Here is an 18034-nt window from a genome sequence, read left to right as displayed (position 1 = left end):
CGATTCAGTGCCCCTAGAGCCAATGAGGTGGCTTTCATTTTTCAAAATACAGATGGGGAACCTCCCATACATAAAGATCTGATAATACATTACCGAAACAAGCCAAATGAAGAAAATAAAACTGAGATAATCAGTGTGTTGGACCCCAATCTAGAACCAATGGTATATTCATTACTCTTTCCATATGGAGATCAGAGCTGGGGGATACATATTCCTTTGTCTAAAAAACCAAAATGTATAATGCACCTCCATCGCAAATCAAACAACCCAAGACTAAGAGTTACGCAAATGCAGTACTGTGGGCACCGTTTGGCAATAAGAGACAAATTCAATCCTTTTCTTAGTGCAGGAAAACTAACGCAACAATATTTTGTGGATGCATATATTAAAACAGAGGCAAACAGACTTAATTATATTCGACAAAATCAAAAACTGTTAAGAGTTGAGAAATACTCTGGGTTAATGGGGACCACCTTGCAAGTGAAGCTGCAAATGGAGGACTTACACCTGGCCAGGCATTTATTTTACCATCATCATCATTTGCTGGCAGCCCAAGAAATATGTATCAAAATTTTCAGGATGCAATGGCAATAGTTCACAAATATGGCAAGCCAGATCTATAATTACTATGACCTGCAACCCAAGATGGGAAGAAATTACTCAAAATCTAAAAAAAGGTCAGGCACCAGAGTTTCGACCTGACTTATTGGCAAGGGTGTTTCATTTAAAACTAAAAGAGTTACTACACGATATATGCAAAAAACCTATACTTGGTGTCCCTCTTGCAAAAATTCATGTCATTGAATTTCAAAAGCGTGGTTTACCTTACACTCATATATTAATAATCATGGAAGAGGAACACAAGCCGAAAAGAAAGGACATAATTGACAAAATCGTATGTGCTGAAATTCCTGAAATAAACAACTTTTCTTCGTCTCCATGCAACAGTTGCTAAACATATGATACATGGTCCATGCAGTGACCATAACTTAAATTATCCCTGCATGCTCTAAACAGTTTCCAAAACCATTCCAAAATGAAACTATTGAGAACTGTGATGGATATCCTAAATACCGCAGAAGGGATAACGGCGTCGGTACACTCTTAAATGGAAAATTCATTAATAACAGTTGGGTAGTCCCTTATAACCCTTACTTACTTTTAAAGTACAATTCCCATATAAATGTGGAAGTATGTGCATCTATTAAAAGTGTCAAGTACTTCTTTAAATATGTCTATAAAGGACACGACTGTGCCAATGTGGTTATTACAGAGCACCAAACTTTACAACATGATGAAATTAAAACGTTTACTGACTCTAGATATGTTAGTGCTCCTGAAGCTGCATGGCGATTAAACGGTTTTGAAATGCATCACCAATTACATACTATCCAGAGATTGGAAATACACTTACCAGATCAAGAAAGCATTGTTTTTCACCCTAACGAAGTTGAGGCTGCAGTACAAAGAGCCAGAACCAGGGACACCACTTTAACAGTGTGGTTTAAACTTAATGCAGAAGACAATCCTCCAAAGACCATTTTGTATGTAGATATTCCTATGTACTATACTTTCAACAAAAGAGAACGAAAGTGGAAGCGTAGAAAAGCAGGACATGACAAAACAATTGGGAGAATGTATGCAGTTCATTTTCAGCAGACCCTGAGCGTTACTGTTTAAGGCTAATTCTACTACACAAACCAGGGGCTAAGTCCTTTGAAGACTTAAAAACAGTTGCATGTGTTCTTTATAATAAATTTCAAGATGCAGCCAAGAAAATGGGGCTCATTGATGATGAAGCTCTGTGGGAGAACACCTTAGACGATGCACTCACATGCAGCATGCCACGGCAAATCAGACACCTTTTTGCATACATTTGTGTTTTTGCTGTACCATCAAATGCTTTCCAAATTTTCCAAAAATACAAACTTAATATGACACAAGATTTTCAACACATCCATGGTTGCGAAGGTGATTGCTCGATTTGTGAACAATTGTGCCTTCAGAAAATCCAAGCCATTCTGACTACACATGGCAAAAAACTTGAACACATTGGTTTACCAACAGTCATCCCAGAATAGAAGATCCTAAACTTGCCTTCAATGTTGGAGATGAAAAGCAGAAAGCTGAACAAATGGTAGAAAAACTAAATAATGAGCAAAGGGAAGCATTTCATACTATACTTTCTGCCTGCAATACAAAAAACATAACCCACACGTGCTTCTTCCTAGACGGTCCTGCTGGAAGTGGAAAAATGTATACGTATAATACTATCCTGAGCTCCATCCGAGGAGATGGAGGAATTGAACTACCTGTTACTTTTACAGGAATTGCTTCAAATCTCCTTCCAGGTGGACGAACTGATCATTCACAGTTTAAGTTACCTGTTCCTCTACTGGAAACATCAACATCAAGTATCAGATTGACATCAAATGATGCTTCCATCATTAGAGATGTTAAAATCCTTATTTGGGATGAGTCAACTTCCACGGCACCCAGTATGGCATTTACTGCTGTAGATAGAATCCTCAAAGACATCATGAACAATCAGAAACCATTTGGCAGGAAAGTTCTTCTCCTTGGTGGAGATTTTCAACAAACTCTACCAGTGGTACCACACGGTGATCAAGCTCATATTATTGAAGCCAGAATTAAGTTAAATAAACAATGGAAAAAAAATTGAAATACTAAAATTAAACAACAATGTCCACTCTGTAGACACAGATTACAACAACTGGCTTATTACTTTAGCAGATGGAAATCTTCCATGTCCAGACAGTTTCAAAGATATTATTGAAATCCCACAGAAGCACATTTGTGACGGCAATATAGTTAATGCCGTTTTTGGAGAAAAAATTACCGCAGATACTGTTTACAACTTTGCTAAAAAGGCTATTCTTTGCCCCAAAAATGCACATGTTGACAAGATAAATGAGGCTGTTCGAAATATTTTAGAATGTGAGACAATTACTTATTTAAGTTTGGAATCCATTCATGACTCCAATGATGAGGAACATCAGTTATATCCTGTAGAATTCCTTCATGAACAAACTCCAACTGGCATGCCTTGCCACAAACTGCATTTAAAAATTGGAGCCATAATTATCCTACTCAGGAATTTAAATACCAAACGAGGTTTATGTAACGGAACTCGCTTAATAGTGAAAGACTTGAGAACTAACCTCATTATTAGTCAAGTAATCACTGGGTCAACTGCAGGGAGTACTGTTTTTATCCCACGTATTGAACTAACACCATCTAACACTGACCTCCCATTTACATTACGTCGAAAACAATTTCCTGTGAAATTGGCTTTTGCAATGACAATTAACAAGTCACAAGGACAAACATTTGAAAAAGTTGCCATTTTCCTACCAGAACCAGTGTTTACACATGGCCAACTTTATGTAGCATTTTCAAGAGTTCGAAACTCTTCTGATGCAATTGTAAAAGTCGTATACGGTCCTGAACAAGGAAAGCTTTTCCCTCAATGTAACAAAGTTTTCACTAAAAATATTGTTTATAAAGAAACCTTGCAAATGTAAACAAGCATTATATTTCTAATAAAAATTTTTAAATTTCTGCGTACTCTTTAGCTTTTAGGAAATATACTATAAATAAAAATTAAAACAAAACACAAAGACTAAAAAAAAAAAAAAAGAAAACAATCCACATGTCAAAGCCTTGGTCCATATCACTCATTTTATACCCTTCCCAGTTATTCTTTATCATCATAGCACATTCTTCCTAACAGCTCCCTTAAAAACATAATCGCCATTAGATGATAACCTTGCTAGCGCCCGTTTCATTGGTTTTTAGAAACAAGCCTTTTTTACTAGTTTCCAAATAATTTAGCTTTGTAGTAGCAGGACCACTGAAAGACACCTTAAGGCAAAATGCCATAAGTTTCACAGTAGCACTGACATGATCATGTTTTGAACTGTCTGCCCTAAAAATAAAAGAGAATTAAGCAGTTAATATTGCATACATAATTCAGCTCTGGTCCATACTTCTCAACCTGATCATTCCAACTCTGAAAACATGGCAGCCAGGTAAAATAGCCAATTGAAAAACATTAATAGCCAATCATGGAAAAAAGCGACTATAGAAAACCAATAGAAGGGTAGTGTTTTGTATTCAAATTTGTTTTGTGCTATTGATTATTTTTAACTACATTGATATTGCTAAATAAGTTGATATATCAACAGGCTCATTTTCGAAAGAGATGGACGTCCATCTTTCGACATAAAATGGAACATGGACGTCCATCTCCCAAAGACGTCCAAATCGATATACTCGAAACCCGTCCAAATCTCAAAGGGGCGTATCCAGTGGTGTGCTAGAGCCGGCTCGCAAGAGCCGGTTGTTAATCTTTCTACCGACTTGCGAGCAGGCTCTGGCTCTCCTCCCTCCCTCCGGATCCGGTCCCACTCACCGATTCCTTGTTCTTCTAATTCTTGCCTGCCCGCTGCCAGCTGACTCTCCCCCGCTGCTGATTCGTGCTTTAAAAATGGCCGCCGAGACTTCCAGAGGCAGCCTTGCGAGACTTCTGCTGAAGTCTCGGCGGCCATTTTGAAACGCAAATCGGCAGCGGGGGAGAGACGAGAGTCAGCTGGCAGCGGGCAGGCAAGTGCCTGCCCCAAAGAATTAGAAGAACAAGGAGTCGGTGAGGGACTGGATCCGGAGGGAGGGAGGAGAATTCACTGACAACTCGGGAGAGGGTGGCAGGGGACAGAAGGGAGTCGCTGGGCATTTGTGGATGAGGGAAGAGAAGGGTTGATGCGGGTATGGGTGCATGCAGGGGAGAGGAGGGTCACTGCTGGACATGGGTGGATGAAGGGGAGGGGAGGGTCACTGCTGGACATGGGTGGATGGAGGGCAGGGGAGAGGAGGGTCACTGCCTGGGTATAGGTGCATGCAGGGCAGAGGAGAGGAGGGTTGCTGATGGGTATGGGTGGGTGCATGCAGGGCAGGGGAGATGAGGGTCACTGCTGGACATGGGTGCATTCAGGGCAGGGGAGAGGAGGGTCACTGCTGGACATGGGTGGATGGAGGGCAGGGGAGAGGAGGGTCACTGCTGGACATGGGTGGATGGAGGGCAGGGGAGAGGAGGGTCACTGCCTGGGTATGGGTGCATGCAGGGCAGGGGAGAGGAGAGGAGGGTCACTGCTGGACATGGGTGGATGGAGGGCAGGGGAGAAGAGGGGAAAGAGAAGAAATGCTGGACATGGATGGAGGGGAGGGAAGAGTGAGGAAGGAGATGAGTTGAGGGGAAAGGAAGAGAGGAGAAAAACTGCACATGGATGAAGAAAATAGGCAGAAGCTGAGGACCAGAAATGAAGAAGAAAGGAGGAAAGGAAAGAAATAAATGGAAAGGAAGCCCTGGAAACGGACTTATGATGACAGATAGCAGCAGAATCGGATACTGGGCTAGCATGATCAGAAAAACAGTCACCAGACAACAAAGGTAGAAAAAAATCATTTTATTTTCATTATAGTGTTTCGAATATGTTCACTTTGAGAATCAGGTGCTCAACATTAAAAGTTTATATTTATTTACTTATTTATGGCATTTTATCGCACATTAAACACGAATTAGATTGGAACCTGGGATCATTTAATTTTTTTTTCCTGGAGGAATGCATTGCCACCCCCACCCCCTAGGCTCTCTCCCCAGCTATAGCCAGCTCTGCAATTTGGGGGGGGGGGCGCAGAGGGGGACCGGGGAGAGAACCTGTTGTTAAACATTTACCAGCATACCACTGGGCTTATCAAAGGTGTGGTGAAGGCGGGAGATGGTCGTCCCCGGTTTTCGGCAATAATGGAAAGCGAGGACGCCCATCTCAAAAATGACAAAATCCAAGGCATTTGGTCGTGGGAGGAGCCAGCATTCATAGTGCACTGGTCCCCCTGACATGCCAGGACACCAACCGGGCACCCTAGGGGGCACCGCAGTGGACTTCACAAATTGCTCCCAGATGCATAACTCCCTTACCTTGGGTGCTGAGCACCCCAAACCCCTCCCCAAACCCACTCCCCACAACTGTACACCACTACCATAGCCCTAAGAGGTGAAGGGGGGCACCTACATGTGGGTACAGTGGGTTTCAGGTGGGTTTTAAAGGGCTCACATGTACCAGCACAAGTGTAACAGGTAGGGGAGGATGGGCCTGGGTCCGCCTGCCTGAAGTGCACTGCACCCTCTAAAACTGCTCCAGGATCCTCCATACTGCTGTGATTGAGCTGGGTATGACATTTGAGGCTGGCATAGAGGCTGGCAAAAAAAAAATTTAACTTTTTTTTTAGGGTGGGAGGGGGTTGGTGACCACTGGGGGAGTAAGGGGAGGTCATCCCTTATTCCCTCCAGTGGTCATCTGGTCAGTTTGGGCACCTTTTTGAGTCTTGGTTGTGAAAAAAAATGGACCAAGTAAAGTCTATCAAATGCTCGTCAGGGACGCCCTTCTTTTTCCATTATCGGCCGAGGACACCCATCTCTTAAGCACACCCCAGTCCCGCCTTCGCTACGCCTCTGACACACCCCCGTGAACTTTGGTCATCCCCGTGACAGACTGCAGTTGAGGACGCCCAAAATCGGCTTTCGATTATGCCGATTTGGTCGACCCTGAGAGAAGGACGCCCATCTCCCGATTTGTGTCGGAAGATGGGCGCCCTTCTCTTTCGAAAATGCCCCTTGTAGTGCTCATTATTGCTTAAGTGCTGTTATTAACGCTAATTAGCTTGTTAAACCAATTAAGTTATGCACATAGGTATAGAATCTGCAGGGATTTTGGTGCGCATCTCTAGGCGCACTATATAGAATATGGGGGTTAATGTGCAAGAAAATGCTTACCACTAAACACATTAAAGCATTTTGCAATAATATCCCCTTTTTTGCACACTAACTGCATGTTATTTTTTTACATATATTTTTGGGAAGGGTGAGCCGTGGGCAGGGAATGGATGTGGATGCATTAACCTGCTTGTACATTTGAATTAGTGGATGCTCAGTTAGTGCTTCCTAAATAGGAGGCCGTAAATACTCCTGCATTCATTTTTCACAAGTCCCATACAGTAACATAAAGATTAGTGTGAGACGTGCAAAAACATAAAAACTAGAAAAGCCCTAAATACAGCCCTGTTTAATCTGGGCTTAGTGTGGGGGAAGGTCCTGTGTTAAGGCACGCTAAGCCCAGGCTCTAACACCCTTTAGTAAAAAGGTTCAGTAGTTTTGAAGCCACATGTATAAATAATGAGTCCGTCCGGGTTCCACCCAAACTCCGCTCCTGGACAACACTTTCATGAATGTTGGATTAAACCATGCACTTTCTTCTCACCATGTGTACTTTTACTCACATAACCCCTGGGATAATTTTATTAAAATCCTTTTATGTGTATTAAAAGGTTTTAATGCATGAAAAAGGTTTTATAAAGTTACCCTCTAAAAAGGTAATTTCATAACAGGGGACCACGAGCAGGGACACTTTTATAAAGAAACTGTCCCCCAAATTCTATATATGGCACCTTAATTTCCGTGCGGAAATCGAAGCATATTTTATAACAATGTTTGTAACTAATCAGCGCTGTCAATTGGATGCTAACAAGCAATTAGAACTAATTGGCATTAAGATTTATATGCACAACTTACTAAGGGGCCCTTTTACAAAGGCGCATAAGGGCCTATGCATGTCCAGCACGTTCCAAATCAGCATTACCACCCTGCTACCATGTGCCCCGGGCAGTAATTCTGAATTTGGCGCACGCCAAAAGCATGCAGTAGAAAATATTTTCTATTTTCCACCACATGGCACTTAACCGGCAGTAAATGGTAGTGGCCACGCGCTGCATGCCTACTGGCCAGGTAGCACATAAGACCCTACTGCTGTCAAAGGGTGGTGGTAAGGTCTCAGGTCGAAAATGGACACGCACTGGTTTTTATTTTGCCCCGTCCATTTTATTGCCCTTTAAAAAAAGCCCTTTTTCCAGAACATGGCAAAAAATGGCCTAGCATGCGCCCAAAAGATACGCTCACATTGCCATAGACCACTTTTTGCCGTGGCTTAGTAAAAGGTTCCCTGAGTGTATTCTGTAGTGTGGTGCATGTAAATTCCGAGTTGCACAGTTGAAAAGGGGGCGTGGTTATGGGCATGGAATGAGCATTTCTAAAATGTATGCACATTATTATAGAATACACCTGCTCTGCGCCTAATATAGGCGTCAGGATTTACTCCACGTAAAACATGGCTTAAATGGATATGACCAAATTTGGCTACTTGGAGAGGCACTCAGCGTATTCTATATATGATGCGGAAATTTAAGCCTAGTTTATAAAATTTAGGTATACTTTAAAGAATACACCTAGGTGTATTTTTTTTACTGTGTAGATTTTTCATGTGCCTTATATAGAATCTAGCCCAGTGTGACTGTTTTATTTATGTCACCTAACTGCATCTCTAATGCTGGTGCAGATATTTACATCAGTCCTATAGTTGGGGGGGAGGTGTCTGCTGTATTTTGTAAGTTCACACATAAATTGTAGTATTTTAGAATTTATGCATGTACTTGTGTGTATCAGCCATGCTGTGCTCAATACCCCACACATACGTATGCCCACTGGCAATGAGCACATCTTGATACCAAAGTGATTACTTGTGCACAGTTAGCATTCTATAAGAAGTCATGTATACACATATCTGGCCACATACTTGTGGGAATGATACCTAAGTCGTAAAAAGTGGCCTTAGCACATACTTATGCAGGTCATTCCCATGCGCCAAGACCATTTTTCCCCACATGGGTAAAATGGGCAAATTTCTGAGCTTTTCTATTAATGGCCACGTGCTAATTTTTCCATTAGCGCATTGCCAGTAGTGCATGAACCCCTATTTTGTAGGCAGTAAGGTAAGGGCTCACATGTTAACCACAAACTAATTGATTATCTAACCGGCACTTCCGGCACCTCAGCTGTAACTGTGTGCCCACCCCAAAATCAGATGTTTGTAATCGGGCCTGGATGCGAGCACACTATAAGTTACCGGAAATGTGTTAGAATCACTATCCTCGTCTTCCACTCTCTAAGAATGGAAGAGGAAAATGAAACTAAATTTAGGATTCTCCCTTTTGGGCTCCCACACAACTCAATCAGCCACAGAGTTCTTTTCAATGCAATAACTGGGTATTTATTTTAAATTCAACTTCAAAGTAAATTAAAGACAACTTACAAAATTATACAAGGATCCCACAATTTATGTACATGAATCACCCTTTTCTTTTAAAAAGAAATATAAACTCGCTTCTTTTCTCTTTCCAGGTATTCTTACAGCAGAATCAGAACAGACATCAGATAAGTATAATGGTTTTGTTTTCACTAAATCTTTCCCCTGTTAACAATTCTTTGTACTCTCCCAAAAGATGTTTCTCCGGAATTTGATACTTTGTGTTCCCCTTTATGTTTTGCAGGAAACGTCTCCTTTCCTTCCCCCCCCCTTCAGGAACAGGTAAGTATTTGATTTGGATTTTTTTCTCTTCTCTCTTTTCCCCTTTTTCCCCTTTAAAGTAAGTAGCACCCACTTTCCCCTTGATACTCAGTCCCAGTATCTAAGTCACTTAGCTGTCGAGGTCTCAATTCCTTTAGTTCCAAGCGTGCCGGTGAAATCTTTCTTGCGCCGGGGCCCTTGTAGATTTTCTTAAATGCACAGCTGGTCTTCCTCCTAAACCTCCCCTCAAAACAAAGTAAATGGAGAGAAAACCCTGTCTGCTCTGGGTAACGGGAGAAATTCTGCCTGCTAGGAAGATTTTACACTGTGGTTCCTCTGATTATTAAAATTAAAATAAGTATAGTTTGTCCCTATCTCTCAGGTCTTCTCCTTTTCTAACTATTTTTTCTTTCCTTAACTAACCCTAGTGTAATAGTGTTGGCCGGTCCTAGGCACTTTCACTACTCTTTCACAATACTTTATATCACTTTACATTCCATTCATACTTCTATATTGTTTTCTAACCACTTCAGTAATTTAACACTTAACTCCTAAAAAAAACTATTTTAAATTCCAAAAATTCCTTAACTATTACACCCCTACTATATTCCCAAACACCCCCTTATATAACTCACACCCCGCACCCCTAACAAACCCAGTTACTATTAATCCTATTTCCTAAACTTAATAAATTTTAACCAAACTTCCCCAATAAACCACTATAACCCCCTCAATAAAACACTATTCTCTAATTATTTTTACCTTCAAAATTTCTCAAATTCCTCCACTTTTACCCTTCAAACACCTTCCACTCTCTCCCCTCACACACCACACACCTCTCTCCTTGACTGACCAACACCTTCTGACCAACTGCCTCAACAACCGTTTCCAGGGAGACCAGCGCTGGCTTGCCATTCCGAGACCAGCTCAGCCAATCACTATCCCTTTTAAACATTCCAAGCTGGCTGAGCTGACCTGCGGAATGTTGGCCAGCGCTGCTACAGCTCCATTTTAAAAAAATAAAACCCCATAGACTTTAATGGAAAATCATACTAATTAACTAAAATCACCTTAAAATTTTCTCAAATCACCCCAAACTTCACCCAAAAATTAAACTCCCCATTCCCTATCCATCCCTGTTTCCAATTTTAAAAATCCCAAATTCTGACGTCCGCCTTCAAACAAACTATCCCAGACCCCTCTAAAATTCCCAAATCCAATTAAAAACTATCCCAAAAATTTCAAACTCCCCTCCCGGACCTACCCTGTCGAATTTAAAAAATGAACCCTTTCCTAACCCTATAAAACGCACTCCTGTCAAAAACTCCTATTTAAAATACAAAAATTGAAAAACTAAAGTACTACAAAAATCCAAAAAAATTCCCTAACCCTAAATCCAAAAACAGAATTTAAATTAAACAAATCTCTGATTTTTTAAAAATAAAAAACCAAATTTACACATTTTAAAAATAAATACATTAAAATTTCGGGTCAAAAGACCCCTTACCTTGACCGGGATTTTCCCCTCACACGACCCCTACCTTCGGTTCCGGTCCTCGACGTCTTCCCCGCAAAACCGGATGCAAAAATAAAAGCTCCGAAGCCGGGCCCAAAATTTAGGCCCCGGCTTCGGCCTAAACGGAAAAACGCGCGTTCGCGATGTGTGCATGAGGCGCGCCGCCTCATGCACACACCAGACGATCCCTCGACGTCTTCTGACGGCGCTCGCTCCTCCCAGCGTCCCAAACAGAAAACGGGCCCGAAATATAGCCCGAATCCTCTTTTCCCTCGCTCCACATCCCCAGGCCCGAAATGCCAGCCACCCAAGACATCACCCCACTCCCGGGAACGCGCTCATTCGCTCCCGGGAGTCCGAAAAATCTGGCACTCCCTCCCAGAACGGGCAAAAAAAATGCTGCTGCTCCCTGCAGCACTTCTGCTCTCCTCTCCAGGCACCCGGACGCCCTCCAGCCATAAAAATAGCCCCGGAGCCCCCAAAACGGACCCCAGGTAAGTATTTTTTTTCCCTTTTAATTCCTACCCCCGTTACAATTAGTATACAGTGAAGTAACTGCATTAACCTATTAGTGTACAACATGCCTACCGTCCACCCCCCAGACCCGCCCCTGAAGGAGTGGAACGCCGGATACTACTCGAATACTATGCTTACTACTGACCACCAGAACAATCTCATATTTTGTGCCTACTGATGGATTTATACTTATGGACTCTACCTCTGTGTTTGGCCTTTTAGCCATACTTTATTAATGCTCTGGACCTTTTGTGCCTTACATATAATGAGCCTAGACTAAGACCAAAACCTGTGCAGTTTAGACTTTTACTAGTAGTATGTATTTGTTAACTAGCAGCTAGATAACAAATTGTAGTAGTCAGCAATTTAGGGTTGTATGGAAGGCAGCTGGCTCTGCCAACCCAGTCTCGTGATCCATGAAGAAAGGCTGTATTGTGTAGATGTGCTGGAACACTGCAATAAGTTACATTTCTTGCAAAGTAACAATTTCTATGAAAGCTATGAAACTGACGTATCTTTTCTCTGTGAGAACTACAGAACTACTAATGTATTGCGCATGTGCCTGTACTGCGCATGTGTGTGTGACGTATGATGCGTTTTATGCGCATGACTAATAATCTGTATAAGAACGAGTGTCAGATGACGCCCGACACACAGTATTCTGAGATTGTACTCGGTGCTGTGTGAATTGCTAGCAATAAAGGTTGTTTTGTTTTGGAACCAATTTGTCTTTCGCCTCCTGATTTTCGGACCCGTTACATTGGCGACCCAGATGGGACAGGAGTAGAAAGGGAAATCGGATTATATTCTTTCCCCTCCCACTGCAGGCGGATCGGTTCACCGACTCCCCCGGCCGGGAAGGTGGTTAGTGGCCACCGCTGACTTCAGCGTCCACCTCACGGCGGGAGGGCCGATCAATTCCGGCCGGCTGCAAGTGGGACTGTGTGGCTCCGACAAAACAGCTTTCTCATTTTTTCCCCTTTTTCTCTCCGGAGAGACGCGTACGACGACGCGGCCTGCTGAGACGACGGACAGGCGAGTATACTCAACGTAGTGACCGGCTCGGTAAAGGGCCGAAGAAGAGGATTGATCACCCTCTTAGCCAGTGAATAATACGGGCTAGGTCCCGGAACCTCACTAGGCTTGGGCGAAGAAACCGTACGGGAGGGTTTCTTGTTGTGTGTGAAAGTGTGTGATTGGGCCTGCAGTTCCAGGCTGGGCGACCACGTCCTGGTCAGGCCGAGTGTTGACCCTTCTGTGTCCGGTGGAACGAGACCCCTTACTCCTCCACCATCCCTCTCCCCTTCATCTGTCTCCTATCCTTTGGCACTCAGGTTAGGATGGGCGGGGGTGGTTCCACACCGCTAGACTTAATGACGGAACACTTTAGCGAAGTGTTCGACCAAGATAAATGCAGTAGGGCCGGGATGATACAGCGATGTCAATTTATGTGGCCTGGGTTAGGAATTGCTGAATGGCCCCCGGAAGGGTCATTTGAGTACGAAAAGGTGGCGGCGATCATGAATATTGTTATAGTTGGGGGAAACCCCGGGTGCCCAGAGGACATCCCCTACATTGAGGCGTGGTTAAGCGTTGTCCGGGACCCGCCCGACTGGGCCCAACATAAGGTAGAAAAGGCCGCCCTTATGGTGATAAAACAGAGGAAGGGGCGGGGAGCTAAACGAACCCCGGCCTTCGCTCTCCAGACTCCGGCAGTCGCTGCCGTTCCGAAGGCCAGGGGAACCGCCCCTATAACGCCCACCGCCCCTTCCGTCAGAGCCCCAGAGGCCACGCCCCGTACTACCGCCAAGAAGGCCACGCCCCGTGCTACCAGTGCGCTTTCAAAACCTAGACCACCCATGAAAGGCCGAGGGAAAGTTCAGGGCCCGCCCGAAAAGGTGCCCCCTAAGGCCCCAGTTCTTGTTACCACGGAAGCCTACGAAGATGATGTGGCGCCTCCTCCATACGTTCCTCTATACCCCGACTTCGCGGACTTGTCGGATGGCCCGGATGACGCTGAGGCCTCCGAGTCCGAGTCGGACACTGGAGACGCTATAATCCCGGACCCCACAACTAACAGGAAGAGTCACAGAGTAGTGAAAACCGTTACCCGATACCCCCAGTCGAGTCCGAGAAGTACACTTCCGGCTTCCCGGAGGACAGAAGTGACTAACCTATACCCGGTCCGGCAGTCTACGACCTACACCCCTAACCCAGTGGCCGATGCCCAGCCCATTCAGTCGACCGTCTACAGCCACGTCCCCTTCTCCAGCGCTGACCTATATAACTGGAAGTTGCACGGACCATCTTATGATCAGAAACCCGAACAACTGATAGAACTGGTAGAAGGCATCATTTACAGTTATAATCCCACGTGGGCCGACCTCAGGCAGTTAAGCGCCCACATCCTGACCACTGAAGAACGCCGCCTTCTACAGCAAAATATGGAACAAGCGATCCGAGACGCCAACCCGGGAAATGCTAACGTACAGGCCATCCTAGATACAGAAGCCCCTACCGCGGTCCCTGCATGGGACTACCGGACCGAGGAAGGACAGGCCGTCATTCGCCGGTACCAACAGGCATACCTGGCGGCCCTTAAGAAGGGAAAACAGAAAATTACAAATATGGGAAAAATTCACAATATAGTTCAACAGAAGAATGAAAGTCCGGGGGACTTCCTCGAGCGCCTTATGGATGCATTCAGGAGACATAGTCCAATAAACCCTGAGGACCCCAAAAACGTCTCCACAGTGGTCATGAGTTTTGTTAGCCAGTCAGCACCCGACATACGGAGGAAACTCCAGAGAACCGAAGGATTTGAAGGGATGGGCATCAGCCAACTGAAGGCCATAGCTGATCGCGTGTTCGGATACCGCGACCAAGAAGAGAAGGCCGAAGCCCGGAAGGAGTCCACCAGGCGGATGCGCGAGAATGCGGATGTGTTAGCCACAGTGCTGGAAGAACGCTTAGGGTCCAGGCCACGGGGCAGAGGTAGAGGCCGAGGGGGGAGAGGAACACGGTCCCCCTTAGGACGCAACCAATGCGCAAACTGTCGGGAGGAAGGGCACTGGTGGGCGGACTGTCCTGAGAAACCGCATGATCAGAAGAGGGGGGGGGGAAGACGCCGACCACCCAAAGGCCCCCAGATAAGGACAACGAGGACGGGGTCGCGGCCGGGAACGGGCCGAACAGCAGGAATGGCAGATGGCCCTGGACGCCACCCGGGACCATACGGCATGAAGGGACCGGGAGGGCAGAGTCCCCACTGACCCTCTGGTGGAGATCCGCGTGGGGACGCAATTGATGAAGGCCCTCCTAGACACGGGGGCCCAACGCTCCGTCATAACCACAGCCATCGCCCCGGCCACAAAAGAAACTATACCAATTATCGGTGCTTCTGGAAAATCGCTCACAGCCCCCCTCCTCAGGGAACGCCAAGTCCAGATCGGTGGGACGATGGTGTCTCACCAGTTCATCCATATCCCCGAGTGCCCCGTCCCCCTGATTGGCCGCGACCTACTGTGCAAACTCCAAGCCACCCTGAAGTTCAAACCAACGGGAGAAGTGGAAGCCCATTTCGAAGACCAACCAGTGACGCTCCTCTGCCCGGTGCGGGAGGAATGGAGACTATATGCCCCCCTTATTGCAGGCCCTGACGACGGCCGCTATTACCAGGACACCCCTTTCGCACAACAGAGAAGGGACCTAATGGAAGAGGTGCCCAACGTATGGGCGGAGGTGAACCCTGGTGGACTGGCCGTCAACGCCATCCCCCTCTGGATCGAACTCAAACCAAATGCCCAAGTTGTCAACCAAGGACAATATCACATCCCTTATGCAGCCCGGCATAGCATGCAAACACACTTACAGAAACTCCTTCAGCAAGGGGTCCTTAGACCTGTTAGATCTGCCTGGAACACCCCATTATTGCCCGTGAAGAAGCCAGGAACATCGGAGTATAGGCCCGTCCAAGACTTGAGGAAGGTCAACAACCAGGTAGCCGACATAGTTGCCCTCGTACCGAACCCTTATTCCATCCTCGCCCAGGTGCCAGCCCAGAGCAAGTGGTATAGCGTCATTGATCTGAAGGACGCCTTCTTCTCCATCCCCCTTGCTGCCGACAGCCAGAAGTTGTTTGCCTTCACGTGGGAAGACTTACAGACTGGTAATAAGCAGCAGTTTACCTGGACACGACTCCCCCAGGGATTCAAGAACTCCCCCACCCTCTTCGGCGACCAACTCGCTCAGGACCTGAAGACGTATCAGGACGAGTATGGGCCGGTCGTCCAATACGTGGATGACCTGTTGGTGGCCCATGAAACGTACACGGACTGTGCAGAAGCTACCCTCTCCCTCTTGAAAACCCTGGAAGCCCAGGGGTACCGGGCCAGTCGCAAGAAGGCCCAGATATGCGAAATCGAAGTCGAGTATCTGGGATTTCACCTCCGAGAAGGAACCCGGAGGCTCGGTACCCCCCGAACCCAAGCTATCCGCAACCAACCCACTCCTGCAAATAAGAAGGAACTACGGGCACTCCTCGGAGCTGCTGGATATTGCCGCATTTGGATCATCAACTTTGCCATCCTGACCCACAGTTTGTATGCCAAACTGAAAGGACCTGAACTCGAGGGCCAAAACCTCCAGTGGGAGAAACACGAACTGAAAGCCCTTCAGGACCTTAAGGATGCCCTTGTGGCCCCACCAGCGCTCGGACTGCCGGATGTGACTAAGCCGTTCCACTTGTTCATCGACGAAAAGAAGGGATTGGCACTTGGGGTCCTTACTCAACTGGTCGGCACCTGGCAACGCCCTGTAGCATATCTCTCCAAGGGAATGGACAACGTGGCACGAGGATGGCCGGGCTGCCTACGAAGTATTGCGGCTGCCTGTCTGCTGATACACGAGGCCAACAAGCTCACCTTCGGCCAAACACTCTTTGTAACTACGCCCCACACCATCCGCGGCCTACTCGAGAGGCACGGACCCAGATGGATGACCAACTCCCGATTGGTCAAATACCAAGCCCTCCTGTGCGAAAATCCGGAGGTACGGATCCTGGACACAACTAACCTTAATCCCGCTACTCTCCTTCCGGCCCCTGAACCACCACTCCACGACTGCGAAGAGGTAATGGCCACTGTGCACTCGAGCAGACCTGACCTGAAGGACCAACCCTGGCAAGGGGGCATCACCCTTTTTACCGATGGAAGCAGCCAGGTGATAGAGGGAATTCGAAGAGCTGGCTAAGCGGTGGTGTCTGAGGACCATGTGATCGAGGCTATGGCTCTGACACCCGGAACATCAGCCCAGAAAGCGGAGCTGATCGCCCTCACCAGAGCCCTCCTGTGGGCTGAAGGAAAAGTTGTTAACATTTACACCGACTCCAAATACGCTTTCCTCACCCTCCAGGTGCACGGAGCCTTGTACAAGGAGAGGGGATTTCTGACAGCTGAGGGGAAAGGACTTGCAAATGCCGCTGAGATCTGCCAGTTACTCGAATCAGTATGGAAACCGAAGAAGGTGGCTGTGATGCACTGCAGGGCCCACACCGGGAGAACGGACCCTATCGCCCGGGGAAATCAGCGGGCAGACGATGCTGCAAAAAGAGCAAGTCAACTCCCTTACCTTTCTTGTTCCTCTGACCCTGTACTCGTTGTTCACCTCCCCACCGAGATCCCTATCTATGCCCCACAAGAGACGGAGTGGGCCCGGCAGGAGGGCCTGGAGTCACGTAATGGCTGGTGGATGCTACAAGACGGACGCATATGGATACCCGAAGCCCTGGCGTGGACTGTGGCCAAGGAGGCCCACGACCGTACACACCTGGGCAAGGAAGCTCTGGGACGTCTACTCGAGAAGACCTACTACATCAACAAACTGTCCCTGTGGACCAAAAATGCTTCCAGCCAATGCGTAACTTGTGCTCGGAACAACCCCAGAACGGGCCCCGGTCCTATACCAGGACATGTTCTCCGGGGCACTAGCCCATTCCACGTTTGCCAGATTGACTTCACACATATGCCCCCGGCCCGGGGCTACAAAGCCATCCTCGTCGCTGTGTGTACCTACACTGGATGGATTGAAGCTCAGCCCACCAGAACGGAAATGGCGAAGGAAGTCACCTCCTTATTGATCCATCACATCCTGCCGAGATACGGCCTCCCCAAGCAGATAAACTCTGACAACGGCCCTGCATTCGCCAGCGAAGTTACACAACAGCTCAGTACGAGACTGGGCCTCGACTGGAAGTTGCATTGTGCCTGGAGGCCCCAGAGCAGTGGTGTAGTGGAGAGGGCTAACCGATCCCTGAAGAACCAGCTGGCCAAGCTATGCCAAGAAGCTAAAGCCAAATGGCCCGACCTGCTTCCACTGGCCTTGCTACATCTTAGGTGTACCCCCAAGGCCACAGGCCTTACTCCTTATGAAATGATGTATGCTAGACCACCACCACTACCCTCTTTTCCCGACTCCTTGCAGATACAGGGCGAGAATTCCTTAGTGAGACAGATGAAAGCCTTACGCGAGG

The 18034-nt window shown here is 46.6% G+C and overlaps 1 protein-coding gene across 1 annotated transcript; it reads left to right on the top strand.

Moving 5' to 3' along the window:
• Positions 1-560: 560 nt before the first annotated feature.
• Positions 561-12614, top strand: LOC115469635. The gene is given in 7 exon segments (XM_030202429.1): positions 561-618; positions 621-931; positions 933-1003; positions 1005-1637; positions 2068-2621; positions 2719-3446; positions 12501-12614. Coding segments are annotated over 7 exon segments (2469 nt in total).
• The last annotated feature ends 5420 nt before the right edge of the window (positions 12615-18034 follow it).

The sequence above is a fragment of the Microcaecilia unicolor genome, chromosome 4 (assembly GCF_901765095.1).
Source record: "Microcaecilia unicolor chromosome 4, aMicUni1.1, whole genome shotgun sequence".
Lineage (NCBI taxonomy): Eukaryota > Metazoa > Chordata > Amphibia > Gymnophiona > Siphonopidae > Microcaecilia > Microcaecilia unicolor.
Note: the sequence above shows the minus strand (reverse complement) of the source record. Positions and strands in the feature narration are given on the sequence as shown.